We start from the raw sequence: 14,797 nt of genomic DNA, 5'->3' as shown, positions 1-14,797 counted from the left end.
TATAAATAATCCATCCAATGTTAGTCAGAGAAAGACCTCATTACATAAATATTAAATTGCTATCTAATGTCGGTTTAATTTAGTCATGTTAAGTTTTAGATGATATCGCTTGTGTCTCTTCACAGATATAGAGAAGAGGGAGTTGCGGACGAGTGAAAGACGTCGAGATGAATCTGATCGCGACAAAGAGTCTAAACGTGAATCTAGATCGTGTGTATTGTTTATTTTCTTTCTTATTTTTCCACTTGCATCCTAATTGATAGTTATATAGTTGGGTTCAATTTCAGGACGTTAAAAGAGAGAGTTAAAGAGGAGATAAAGACAGAGAGAAATAAAGACAGGTCGCCAAGAGAAAGAACACATAGAGTAAGTATTTATTAATTAAAAATTAAATTTGTGTTGTTATTGGATAACCATTTTTGAAGTGAAACATCATCGCGCCACCCGCTGCATTGAACCCTAAAAAAGGAAGCTATTACCAAAATTTTAGAAATGTACCACCAGTAATTAACGTGCTATTAAATACATATAAACCGAGGAAGTTTCACTTCTTTCGTATGTACGCAGCAGTTACACGCAAACGGTTTTTTCAAAATTTTGTGATATTTTAAGGAGGAACGTTACTTGGAGACAGTTTCACCGCCTCACGATCACCGTCACCCGTCCGATGAAATAGAGCGTGGTAAGAAATAAAACACGTTTTTTTCTTACTTTTTACAGTTGTCGTGAATTTATTATTCTGATTAGTTTATTTTATACATTCATTATGATTTAGAATTGAGATGTGATATTAAATAAGTATACAATACATTTAATTTCTCATGGTTTTATAAAATTATAGTTGAAGAAATAATTCATACTAATAATAAAATCAATACGAAAGTGTATCTGTCTGTCGGCTGGCTTTTCACGGCCCATCCGTTAAAACAATTCTGCCGGGGACAGATTCAGACGGCTTGCATCCCGTGGACGAACATAGGCTACCTTTTGTCCCGGAAAATCAAAGACCTGCCACGGAAGTTGACAAATCCATCCGTTTTACCATTTTGACGTAATTTTGTATGGATTTAGCTGCATCCCGGAGATGTACATAGGCTATTTTTTGTCCCAGAAAATCGAAGAGTTCCCACTAGATTTTTCCACGCCAAAGTTGCAGGCATCTAGTGAAAATATAATCTTATAGATTAAAAATCTTTTTTACTCAATTTCAAATGCTACCCTATTTAAGTTATACAAAATTAGCAGGCAAACTGTGCCAATTAGAATTACAGAGTAGTACTGGAAATACTAAAATTTACTTCAAAACCTAGCAACGTCATTCGTCACAGTATTGTTGACATAAATGATGGTTAGGTAGTGTATTGCATTGCAGATGTGAAACGTCGTAAAGTAGAAAGCAGCGGCAATGGCAAGGTGAGTATCATTATAATAAGCCGGAGTCGCCTCGCGCTCGCGCCGGACTGACGGAGGACTGGACGCCGCCGCCGCCGCTAAACCTCTAACCGATCGATCTAAACATATCTAGTGCCTACAAATTCGGACTCAGACTGTAAGACTTACAAAACAGTGCTAAAATATGTGTATAAAAAATCAATCTCAAAATAAAACAAATAACCACTAAACCACTATGAACTTTTCAAAGTAAAATATAAAATGAAAACGTTTTATACATCAGTGAAATGACGAAGATCTCAATACTGGATTGGAAATGAAAATCTCGGAAGAATACCCTTGGGCTCTTTCGTCGGAGTGAGATAAATGTGGCATTCTATATTGTTTCGTCTTGCATGTATATGTGTTAGAATATTTTTTGTTGCAATTGATGCAACTCTTTATAAAAGAAGAAAAGATAATTGTCAGAGGAGAAGATATTATATGTCTTGTTGCAATCGATGAAACTATTTAAAAAGGAAGGAATAAGAAATACGTTGATGAAGAAGAAAATGAAGTTTTCTATAGTCGAAATGTTCATGCTTGGAAGAAATAATGCAATAAAGTAAAATAAGGAAAATTGATAGTTTGATTATTTTCAATAATGACGTACTAATGTAAATTACAACAAAAGAATCCATTTAAAGAAAAACCATCATCCTGAAAACCAGTTACCAGCCTCAACATTGAAATAACTAAAACAAATCTTTCATAAATATTAATAAATCAAAGAAAAATAATACAAACATTAAAAAAAGGAATTGAAAATCGTGTAAGTTCAGTCAGCCCAGTCCTGTCGAGCATCGGTAAGGTTTTATTTAATTTCACCAACCAAACTGAGTCAAATTGAACATTGCATTAAGGCAAACTAGACGGAGGGTGAAAGCTACTTAAAATGGGATGAAGAAATCTACGGAAGGGGATGATATAGAAGATGCCGCTTTACCAAGTTTATAAGCATTTGTCGTCGTGCTCCGTTTGTGAATACGTGAACATTCGAAGAAGGACATGGTGGAAGATTGTGAAAAATATATTTGGATTTGGATCACCGTGTTTGGATTTCATAAAGGCCTCGGAAACAATACTCTCAATATCCATACTTACAATAAATTCGTTCATGGCACTCTAGCATTGTCAAATCGCATATTATTTTGGAATCTACCATTCGAGTATTCAAAGCGACACATTTACGAAGAATAAAATGACAAGCAATCAAGAAACTGCACACGCTAAACTAACGGAGAATACACTAAGGCGCTCAACACGATATAACAAAAGAAAAAAATCATAAGTCATCAAGAAATTCAAGTCATAAAGAAGATCAACACGTCAATATTATGCTTAGGCAGCTAATATCACGAACAAAGAAGAAATTAAATGAAGAAGCAAAATTAACCAAGAAACTCTACAGGATAGTATTACGAAGGATCAAGTCAATCAAATTAAAATTTACAAATCCGGAGATACTTCAAGAAACCAGAGTACGAAAATCCCATGGAAAATGATGAGAACCCAAGCATTAATGAAATTAAATACTAGTTTTGTCTTAATTAAATGTGCTTTTTGGCTCAGATTTAGACTTTTCCAATTCAACTTTTTATAATCAACATCTTCATTATGCGGTATAAAGGTTTACATTATTGTTTTCAAGGCTCTTTATTAATGTGTAATTTCTGCATGAGCAGGGTAATAAAGAAATAGAAGAGCGTTCCCCAGAAAAAGAAAAGAGAAAGGCTAAACTGAGGGGTGACGAAAGGAAAGAGCGTAAAATTAATCGCAAACGGGTGAGTTTATAAAGCACATTACTATTTATTGCTTTAATCAGCGTGAACATCAATTTTAAAATGTTGTATATCAGCTACCTGCAATTTTTGTCAAAATTTCGCATGTAAAGGTATGAAAAGAAACCCTCATTTTTTATTAGGGTTCCGTACCCAAAGGATAAACACGGAACCCTATTAATGTCACTCTGCTGTCTGTCTGTCTTTCTATCTGTCCGTCTGTCTGTCTGTCTGTCTGTCTGTCTAACTGTCTGTCCGTGTATCACAGGTCTCTAGCGCGTAGACGGAATCAATCAAATTCTTTTTCAGGGGGGCTCCTTCCTATACATGAAAAAAGAACCGAATTTTTTTTTTTTTTTCATACCTTGGGATGTGGGGTATCATCGGGGGGCAAGTAGATCTCAAAGAGTAGAATACGAATATATTTTTTATCTTACAAAATAAAGAAATTTGTGAAAGTGGACACCAAAGTTGTACGTTTTAGACCATTTTTGTGATGGTGGCTATCTGGAAAACTAAACTAATAAGGAATATGAAAATTCGGTATATTATGTACCATTTACTGTATCTATACAACAAATACTGAAAACAACGATTTGTAAAATAGTTTGTAATTGTTTGTGACCTAAACAAACGTACATTTTTTGGGGTTTTCTTTCACGGTTTACTGCGATGTAGTAGCTCGGAAAAGACATATTTCATTTTCCCAAAATATGATGTTCATAATTATTATGTACGGAACCCTAAAAGAGCGAGGCCCGACTCGCACTTGGCTGGTTTTAAAACTTTATAATTCGAATCAGTATCCGTTTTTTAAATCTGATTGTAAGGTTTTATTAGTCGTTTTAGTGCCTGTTATAAATGACAAATATTATACTCTCTAATTGTCTTTAATAAATACACTAAATTTGTTTTTTTACCAAGGACCGAGCTGAAGAATCTATTTTATTGGAACAAAAAAGACGCCGTGAAGAGCAAAAAGGTATGCCGTATATTCAATAAGAATGAATGTGTTGTAGAGTTCAGCCACGAACTGTAAAATTTCCTGGCATTTCTTGTGTGGAGGATAAAATTGCAAACTCTCTGACATCAATAAGAATTCTTTTCAAAAAATCGATTTCCCGGTGCCGGACGGAACCCTCGGTGCACGAGTCTAACTCGCACTTGGCCGGTTTTTATAGTACTTAAATTAAAATTTGTAGTGTATATATTGTTGCCCTCATGCTGAAACATTGACTTATTTTTTTTTTCAGTTGTCGCAAAGGTGAGTGGTCATCAAAACGGTTCACAAGAAGATCATCACTATGAAAAATATCACAAAAGGGTAGGTAATTTTCGTTTTCGATTGTGCTTAAATATTTTCAAATTACCCTCAAAAATAATATAAATTTTAGTAAACCTAACGTCCATGCATGAATCCCCAAAAATTGAGGTGCAACGTTCGTGCATTATATGCAATGCATCCTGAAATTCAGACTTCCTGTATAGTTTCGCATTAATCAAGTTATCCGCCCTTCAAATGAACATGAAATAAAACAGTTCGTCAAAAAAAGTGGTTGGATGTATCAATAGTTGCACCTAGTAGTAGTTCCACCTTGACTTGACCTTGAATGAGTGTTTTTGATGGGACATGTTGACTACATGTCCCATCAAAAACACTCATTTGTGCGTTGGCAAAGCTAAGTTAGCCTCCAAAAAGCTTGGGGTGCTCAACAGAACAAAGCTTTACTTTGCGACTAAGCAAAGGCTCGTTTCTTTATGAAGCGTAAGTCCGACCACATTAGGGAGTTTTGCTCTCACCTTTGAGCAGGAGTACCCCAGTACCAACTCCTTCCATTTGATTGGATCCAAAAGCGAACTTATTAGAGAGCCTGGAGCATCGCAGAAGCAAGCCCACTTTGCGTGTTCTTTTACCTTTGTAATGGGAAGTGATCTGAGGAGTTGTTTGACCTCATTCCACCCTCCTTTTTGTACAACCGCACTGCACGCCACTGGCTATTTCACCTTTACCTGGGTACCTGGTGCAGTTCGCACTTTTTTCCACGCACATGCTAACTGTGGAACCAACTCCCTTCGGCGGTGTTCCCACTAGATTGCAACAGGGGGTTATTCAAGGTGCGGATCAATAAATTCCTGAAAGGTACCTCTGATCCTCATCAGCAGTATGAAACTGTCGAGTAATTTCTATTATTATCCTATTGCAAATTGGTGGCGTGTTTCTTTTTAACCGACTTCCAAAAAAGGAGGAGGTTCTCAATTCGTCGGAATCTTTTTTTTTTATTATTTTTTTTTTTTTTTATGTATGTTCCCCGATTACTCAAAGACCCCTGGACCGATTTGGATTTTTTTTTTGTTTGAAAGGGTATACTGTGCAGGTGGTCCCATATAAATTTGGTGAAGATCTGATGAATATCTTCGGAGATGGAGAACAGAACTCCTCAATAGATAGGAGCAAATTGCTCGCGATCAGTGTAATAGCTTAGTAAACAGTAGGGTATTATCTGGGCATAGCATATTATAGTACAGTGGGCCACTAAAAATTGTGAAATAAAAAATAAAACCGACTTCAAAAACCACAAACACTAAAAAGTAAAAAATAACTTTTATTTAGCTACACGTGTAATGTACCTAGGTATGAAGTCGGGCGAGCTTCACTCTTGGATTTCTAATTTTGTTTTAATATGCTCGCTCGACTTCATACCTAGGTACATTACACGTGTAGCTAAATAAAAGTTATTTTTTACTTTTTAGTGTTTGTGGTTTTTGAAGTCGGTTTTATTTTTCTTTTGAATTTTTTTTAAATAATGAAGCAATTTCCGAGCATGTGGGAGAAAAACATTTTATTTACATTTGTTCAATTTATTTTTTAATTTGCTGTCATTTTTAGGGTTCCGTACCTTAAAAGGAAAAACGGAACCCTTATTGTTGTTGTCTGTCTGTACGTCCATCCGTCCGTCTGTCTGTCTATCTGTCTGTCTGTCTGTCGTGTCTGTCAAGAAACCTATAGGGTACTTCCCGTCGACCTAGAATCATGAAATTTGGCAGGTAGGTAGGCCTTATAGCACAAGTACAGGAATAAATCTGAAAACCGCGAATTTGTGCTTACATCATTAAAAAAAAATGTGTTTCAATTTTCAAAGTAAGATAACTATACCAAGTGGGGTATCATATAAAGGGCTTTACCTGTACATTCTAAAACAGATTTTTATTTATTTTTATGTATTTGATTTATCGTGCAAAATGTTGAAAAAAATACCCGAGTACGGAACCCTCAGTGCGCGAGTCTGACTCGCACTTGGCCGGTTTTTCACTCTGCTTTCCAAGCCGAGTAAATAATACATTAAGTATAACATATTACATGCGTTGCTACATATATATTGATAAAAATGGCAATGATTTTATGTGACAAAGCAACTACCTAGTTGTTTTCTGCATAATGCCATGGAGTAGCTAGTCAATCTTATCTACGAGGGGAGGTCCAAAAGTTCGTGGAATGGTGGGGATGGAGCGGGGATTGCTGCGCTCGCTTAGTGTCATACGAATTGGGGACTCATATATAGTATACAAATTGAGTTTCAGCTATAAGCTGAAGAAATGCCCCAGTAAATCAATGATTTACAAGTGGCATGGTCTTTTCAAATATGGTCGGGAGTCGATTGAAGACGACCGTCGCTCAGAAAGGCCAGTTGAGGCCACCACATCAGACATCATCAAAAAGTGGAAAAAATTGTACTGGAAGGTACCCATTTGAAGAAAAAACAGTTACCTGCATTAGTTGGAGTATCAGATGTTACCATTTTGCGAATCCTACATGACCATCTGGGTATGACAAAAGTCAGTGCAAAATGGGTACCGAGAATGCTTACGCCGCTTCAGAAACGGCAACGCGTCGATGCGTCAAACCAATTTTTGGAGTTGGGTGGAGACGAACCTGCACAGATTTTGGAACGGATTGTTACCGGAGATGAAACATGGGTTCATCACTTTGAGCCTGAGTCCAAACAAGAGTCCTTGCAATGGCCCAAAAAGGGGACACCACCGCACCGCCAAAGAAATTCAAACTGTCGGGAGTCGGCGAGAAAGTTAGTGGCTACTGTTTTTTGGGATTGTGAGGGGACAATACTGATTACAAGGAAAAGCGATGGACCATAACCGGAGAATGCTACGCGACGATACTAGAAAAATTAAAGGAGGCCATCAAAGAAAAACGTCGAGGAAAATTGACCAAAGTGTGCTCTTGCAAGACAACGCGCTGGTTCACAAGAGCAGAGTTGCAATGGCTGCTCTGCACACGCATGGCTTCGAATCACTAGTCCACCCACTCTACAGTCCAGATCTGGCCCCATGTGATTTTTATTTGTTTCCCAATTTAAAAAAAGGCTTGAGGGGAAGAAAATTTTCCGACGACAATGAGGTAAAGGAGGCAATTTTGGCTCATTTTGAGCCAAAAGATAAAAAATATTTTTGATTGAGAGTAGAAAAATAATTCATAGATCTAATAAATGTATTCAGCTTAAAGGAAAAAAATGGATGTGTTGTTTCATGTTATTTAAAACTCTTTCATTCCACGAACTTTTGGACTTCCCCGCGTATGTGTACTGTATTAGGAGTATGTTTTTATTTTACACAGGAAAAATCACCGTTTCGAGATCGTTCACATGAAGAGTCGAGAGAAAAACAATATCCTTTTTATTGAGCTTTAACTAAAAATTAAATTGTCGAAACGAGGTCTCTGGACTTCGTCTGTGGTGGCGTTTGCTGGCGCGCGTGTTGTGCCTTTTTGGAGTGTTTTTTTTTGTTAGAAGTGGCCGGTTTTTGTGTTCTGCTGGTGTTTATTGGTGGTGGAACTGACTGGGAAGCGCTCTAAAGGGGCGCCGGTACAGACGAAGTCCATACTTATACACTTATACATATAGTTTCCCTAACTTGTAAATAACTACAAACTTGACATTGGCTAATCAGCCAATGTCAAGTTTGTAGTTATTTCAAAGCCAGACGATAGAGAAAAAAAAACGGGGTCTCTGAATTGACCTAGGTGGATTTGTATATCTGTCACAGCGAAATGGCATAAGCAGGGAGTTAGCCAACTCCCTTAGTGATATGGCTAACGCCCGGGAGATGTCAAACGGCTGCGGCCGGGCACATGAATATTTATGTTCTAATCTAATTTAATGAATGAATGAATACACTATTATTGTACACCACAAAATTAGTAAGTACAGAAAAACACATACAAAGCACAACAAAATATACGTACAATTTGGCGGCCTTATCGCTACCTAGCGATCTATTCCAGGCAACCAAACGATAAAAATATTAATATTTATTTGTACTCTTATAAAACCTTTTCAGGTCGCTAAATGATTGAATTGGAAGGAAATAAGTTGATTCATGCAAAAAAGGAAATATGTATTGTTTTGTTCTTTTGTCTAATAAGCTAGAATTTTTCCTATCAGGAAATAAAGATTAAAGTGAGCAAACAAAGTAGAAGTAAACAAGTTTTTTTGAATTAATTATTATGTCTTACCAATATGTCAATAAAAGCCCAAAAATAAGGTAATGTCGTTTGGTAGAATTTTCAGACGATTAATGGTTCATTTCCTTAATATTGCTATACCAGACGGTCAAACGAGGCGAAAATTCGAAGATAAGTTTGAGAAGACTACTTTTTAACTAAAGAAAACAGCATTAGCATCGATTTGTTTTGATGAGATGTGACAAACAGTATAAATTATGTTTAATACTGTAAAATAACTAATAATAATGTTTAAATGAGGATGTTGTTTTATTTTAATTTTAAGTACCTATACTTATATTTGGGGGCCTCCAGTGGGTTTACTTCAATGTCAATGTGTTATTCTTATTACATGGATAGAGAAAGAGCCTGTGAGGGCCAGACCTTCGTTATTTTATAAAAGCTGATTTCTCTGCATAATATAGTCCCCAACACAGGGAAGAACGATCAGTGACTCTAAAGTTTGGATCATGGTGGCTTTGGCAGATAACAGTTCACAAAGTCGTAATAAAAATTTTCGTTAAATAAAGTTATTTTTTATATATTTCAGAAAACGAATTCAGCTATGGTCTTTCTGTGATAGCTATTCTGAAAATCCCTGCTACTATATCAATATTACCCGTTTCTACTGTATTAATAATTCTATTTTGTATGTCACGTTTCTAAAGTTACCGGTTACTTTATTGCTAAATACTGTGGCTAACTATAAATATCAGTGAGCTGGAGCTGGAGCTATTTGAGCCATTGACCAAAAATAATTGTAAAATGAGAGAAAACCTTATCTCATTTTACATTTTTTTTTTGCAGGTGATTGAGTTCTCACCGTATTCTTACCTTACCATGGAACTCTTAATGTTACCCGTGATGGTGACTACTTTATATTTTTTTTATTTGTTATTCTGTATGGTAGCACACAACACCACACGCACTTGCTACACAGGCTCAAGAATTAAGGCTCAAAAAGACTAGAATCCAGAGCTGTAAAGCCAGTTAAAAAAAGCATAAGCATGGCACAAGCCAAGCCGATTTCACCCTAAATAATACCTACCTTATCTGTGGATTTGTTCTGGAAAATGAAAATAAAAGTGAAACGTCGAACGTGAGCTCGTGCATCGTGGATTACTGTCTGTGCATCGTGGCGTGTATAATAGTTGGTGCAAATTGTTTATCTAGTTTTTTTTCAGTAAATAAACTTTAAAATGTAGGATTTATTCTTCAAGTGTGTGGTTTCTGCAAATGACAACTGCTTATATGTAATGGTAGCAGTGATGAAAATAGATGAAAAAGTATCCCTTAACAATAGATAGCGGCCATTTTGTCATACCATCACGTGATAACATTTTTGATTTCCAATAAAACAGCTGATCATATAAATGAATTTACTAAGGTAGGTAATGTACGAAATGGGTGAAATTAAAGGAATAACTTAGCTGTTATTTCTGACGTGAAATACAACTGCGTAATCGAAAGATAGTCCGTACAAAATGACTTCTTACGCGCCATTTCGACTATGGGTCATGTCTGGTCATGTCATTCAACTGTCATGTCAAAAGTACGGATTGCACTTTACCTTCAAGTTTACCTTTAAATAATTATGGACTAAAATCGTAGTTTTAACTTGACATTAGTTAAAATGGCACGTGGAAGTCATTTTTTACGCATTATATAGATTTAACGTAAATGCCCGTTAGTGACATGTCAAGTTATGTGGTACATATGGTATGGTGTTGTGACTTGTCGACTGTTAAATTTGATTATTAAGTCTGTCGAAGATAAAATAAACGGTAATGTGTAATATTTAGAAAGAACAACAGTTTAATGGTTTTTTTTTATAATCCTTACAAAATATTGATTATCGTGGATAAATGTTAATTCTGAGCTATAGTTCTGAGGTTGAACATCCAATAAAAGTGACAACTGACAAGCTAACCGCCACGCACGGCATCCATTTTGTTTTTAACTTATTTTTCTGATCCGTGCTAAGTATTAAGAAAGTTGAAACGTGATTAAAACATCAAAAAAGTGAAAAATCGTACTACTTACTCGAAACTATTTGTGACGTCCGATGCCTTATGGTAATAATTTAGTTAATAGGTAGCACAAATGCCCGCGACTTTTTACGTGTATTAGTGTGTTTAATATTTGATTTCATAAGATAGGTTTTATTACCTGATTGATGTGTTCTGGGTCATCTACCGTTGCTTTTTTTGCAATTTGTAGAAGGAAATCATCGGTAGATTTTAACTTCAGTGAGTAAATAGTAGGTAACATTTAGTATGGTTTTGTTTGCAAGCGAAACAGTTCTATTCATAAAATATATTCGAAAGGTACGCACGTCTGTATTTTACAGTTAAGTAGGCACCTATTTAAATTTTAGTGTCCCGTACATACGTACTAGGTACCTGTCTGCACGTCCATCTGTCACAGCTGTTTTATTCAGACAGATCGTATTTAATCGAGCTACAAATATATTTGAGCATCTAGAGCTAGACCGTAACTACCGAAAAATATGAGTTAGACTAATGACTGATCAGTTAATTTGTATAATCTACTAAATCAAGCCAAATACCGTAGGTTATTATAAGGGCCGTTTGAGGTCACATTTTATTCAAGTGATCGACACAAAGTTTTTTTTCAGCAACTAAATTTAGTTTCGAGCAGACAAAAGTTTACATAATAAAAAATATTAAATTTACACTCAAATTTTTAAATCTGAGCTAAAGCCAGGATCAGGCTAATTGTAGGTAGGTACAGTTTTGTTTCAATTCACGTGCTTATTAAAACCACAGATTATATCTAGCCAACAAATAAGTAAAAGATTTTTATGTCAAGAACACTGAGGGACTTCGTCTGTGTTGGTGTTAGCTGGCGGGCGTGCTCTACCTTTTTGAAGTGTTTTTTTTTTTTGTTAAAACTGACTGGAAAGCGCTCTAAGGGGGTGCCGTGCGTGTGTCGGCGAGCGCCGGCATAGACGGGGTCCATACTTGTATAGTTTCCCTAACTTGTTACAAAGCTACAAACTTGACATTGGCTAATTTTTGTAAAGCCAGACGAGAGAGAGAAAAAAAAAAGAATACTGAACAAATCGGCCGACTTGTTATTCGTTATCTGTAGGTTATCTGTGGTACAAGTAGATTTGTTCTGGAAAAATTGAAACGTCAAACGCGTGATTGTGATTCGTGACGTGGAGGTTATTAGTGAGTGAAAATAATTGATTTATCTAGTTTTTTCATCAATAAATAAACTTTAAAATGTAGGATTTATTCTTCAAACGAGTGCCTTCTGCAAATGGCCGCATTTAAGTGTAATGGTAGCAGTGATGTAAATAGATGAAAAAGTATCCCATAACAATAGATAGCGGCCATTTTATCATAATGTCATGTGATAACATTTTTTAACTCCATTATAACAGCTGACGACTAAGATAAGTATAATTTAAGGTAGGTAATGTGCGAAATGGATTCATCTATAACTACTAATAAATAAAATTGAAGTGTCTCTCTGTAATTTTGAAATCATATTAAGCTCATATGGTTATTTGCACGATACCACTGAATCACACGTTTTTAAAATTTTTGTCTGTCTGTCTGTCTTTCTGTCTGTCTGCCTGCCTGTTTGAAAAGGCTAATCTTCGGAAAGGCTGAACCGATTTTGACGGGATTTTCACAGACAAACAGAGAATTGACCAGGGAGTAAAATAGGCTACTTTTTTAACTGACTTTCAAAAAGGGAGTTGTGTTTTTCTACCTGTGTACACCGAAATCTCCGAGATTTCTGAATCGATTTGCGTCATATTTTTTTTAATCGATAGAGGAACTTTGCGACATCGTTTCATAAAAATTTGGATTCCAACTCCTCAATCCTGATGCTGCAGGGAACCTGACCATCCAAAACTGATGGGATTTAGAAACTGTCGGTTATAAATTGATTGATATTGAAGGTATCTGTAACAAGTAAAGACTTTGTCGTTGACCTCGAGGACTCAACTCTTCAACCCTGATGCTGTAAGAAATTGCATTCCTAAATCCTGGTGACTCCTCGGGATTTTCAAAGGATCATCCGTTTAAATGTTTTTACGTGGTACAGAAACACGTTGCATCCCCGGGACGGGCTATTACGGATAGGCTACTTTTGTCCTGGGAAATCAAAAGTTCCCACGGGATTTTCAGAAATCGAAATCCACGCGAGCGAAGCTGCGGGCATCAGCTAGTAATAAATAAAATTCAAGAAAGCAGCTGCTATTTTAAAACCTGAAATGCAACTGCGCAACCGATACTGTTGTAATGGGCAGCGGTCTTAGATTAAGGACTATATATTATAAGAGTTGCCAAATGATGTGCGGCAAATACGAACGAGACCCTGAAAAGATACGAAAAGCTATAGAAATAAACTGCTGCTCCTCCTGACCTTAACGTAAAACTAACTTTGTAGTAACGTAAACTAAAAAAAAAGTGAAACACCAATGACATAATCATTGTAAAAAAAATCAGTTATTCACTGAATTTTGAACGCTGAATATAGAGTTGAATTTGCGTTGTCGGATTTTTGAAGTGTAAAACATGTTACAAAATGACAAAACAGGTACTGTTATAGCAACAGTAAAGTACGAATTTCATACGTTTTATATCCATCTGCCAATGCTGTATTTTACATAACGGGGTAACGGACGCATACGCTCGTGACGCTAATAAGTCGAGTCACATATTTTGTGTGGTGTGATCAACTGTTGAGTTCATTGAGATTGATTAGTACCTATTATATCTGGCAAAAGCAAAATAAACGGTCTAATTTTTTTTATTTATTCCGATACAAGCTAGCCCTTAACTGCAATCTCACCTGGTGGTAAGTGATGATGCAGTCTAAGATGGATGCGGTCCAACTTAGAAGGGATATGGCAGTTTTCATTAAACCCATACCTACCCTACCCCTTTGGTTTCTACACTGCAGTGGCCGGCTTTGCAGGTAGGGTGGTAATTAGCCACGCCCGAAGCCTCCCAACAGATCAAAATAATATTTAGAAAGAACAACAGTTGAATGATTTATGGACGGCAAGACAGTATCCCGCGCAGTACGAAAAGCGTGGCTTGAGTAATTGTCGCCTTGCTGAAGATTGGACTGCGCACTTCTCGGAAAGGCGTAGTTTTACTTGAGCGTGTGGACGGAAATCAAGCCGCGCCCCAGTCCAACAAAATTTCTGCAGGAGGTTTCTTAAAATTATATCTACACAAGATAATTAAATGTTTCACCTTTCTTAAAACAGGGATGTAAATTCGCTATCTACTACGACTACCGCATCTAGGCACATTAACTATCTCCAAAGCACACCCATACCATATCTACAATTTTTCGGGTTACGATTTTCGTAGTAAAACAAGGAACTCCAAGCTTATTTCGTGGTTTAACGACTTATTATATAGTATAAAACACCACGATTCATTTGCTGGCTTTATTTGTCGATATTTCGACCCAGTTGCATGGATCGTGGTCACGAATCACGTGGTCTGCGAGAGATGAAGTTCGAGCTGTCAGGGGCAGTTGCGAACTACCCTCTTTCTTTTTCTTTTCGCTGGAACTTCAAGAGCAAAATACACTATTAACTTTAGATGTCGTGCAATGTTGTCCTGGTTTGCATAATTCTACCACTGGATTCCACATATTTGCTAGCTTAAAGCCATGCTCACGATTGAAATTCTTGGTGATTGCGAATCTCAATCGCTTCGCGCGCCAGTCTTGATATAAAGTGGCGGTCTGGAGAAAGAACTCGGGGATTGTGGAGTTCAATCCAATTTTTTGTGCCTGCCTGTACTTAGAATATGCTCCGCGATCGCAGATTTCTGAGGATCGTTGTTTTTAACCGATTTGATGTGTTCCGACACCCGAATCGTTATGGGTCTCTTAGTTTGACCAATGTAAGAGCTATAGCAAATGATCCTTCGGAGATCGCATCAAGTGGGCTATCTTTTGTAGGGGAGTAAACACGGTCTTGATGTTGTATTGTTTTTTCAACAATGTACCTATTCTATCAGTTAGGTACTCCTTTTACAAAAGGTGGGTAGGCCATCTATTTTTC

The 14,797-nt window shown here is 36.6% G+C and overlaps 1 protein-coding gene and 1 long non-coding RNA gene across 7 annotated transcripts in view; one reads left to right on the top strand and one right to left on the bottom strand.

Annotated features, from left to right (window-relative positions):
- LOC123866159 (THO complex subunit 2) overlaps positions 1 to 8,988 on the top strand; it is a 24,420-nt gene extending 15,432 nt beyond the window's left edge. For 3 of the 6 annotated variants that reach the window (XM_045907541.1, XM_045907539.1, XM_045907543.1), the window contains 9 exons: positions 126 to 210; positions 288 to 366; positions 613 to 682; positions 1,373 to 1,413; positions 3,117 to 3,215; positions 4,137 to 4,194; positions 4,466 to 4,536; positions 7,843 to 7,892; positions 8,830 to 8,988. In XM_045907541.1, the coding sequence (XP_045763497.1) occupies positions 126 to 210; positions 288 to 366; positions 613 to 682; positions 1,373 to 1,413; positions 3,117 to 3,215; positions 4,137 to 4,194; positions 4,466 to 4,536; positions 7,843 to 7,892; positions 8,830 to 8,863 (587 nt within the window). In that variant the 3' untranslated portion in view covers positions 8,864 to 8,988. Of the gene's footprint in view, positions 1 to 125; positions 211 to 287; positions 367 to 612; positions 683 to 1,372; positions 2,238 to 3,116; positions 3,216 to 4,136; positions 4,195 to 4,465; positions 4,537 to 7,842; positions 7,931 to 8,219 lie in introns of those variants that run through there. The other 3 variants (XM_045907540.1, XM_045907542.1, XR_006796147.1) reach the window with 3 other exon arrangements.
- Positions 1 to 14,797, bottom strand: part of LOC123866174 — a 22,349-nt gene extending 7,552 nt beyond the window's left edge. Inside the window, exons 1-2 of the long non-coding RNA XR_006796149.1 lie at positions 14,317 to 14,797; positions 12,763 to 12,764 (exon numbers count right to left, since the gene is read on the bottom strand). This is a non-coding gene — a long non-coding RNA (uncharacterized LOC123866174). The remainder of the gene's footprint in view (positions 1 to 12,762; positions 12,765 to 14,316) is intronic.

The sequence above is a fragment of the Maniola jurtina genome, chromosome 6, assembly GCF_905333055.1.
Source record: "Maniola jurtina chromosome 6, ilManJurt1.1, whole genome shotgun sequence".
Classification (NCBI taxonomy): Eukaryota; Metazoa; Arthropoda; class Insecta; order Lepidoptera; family Nymphalidae; genus Maniola; species Maniola jurtina.
Note: the sequence above shows the minus strand (reverse complement) of the source record. Positions and strands in the feature narration are given on the sequence as shown.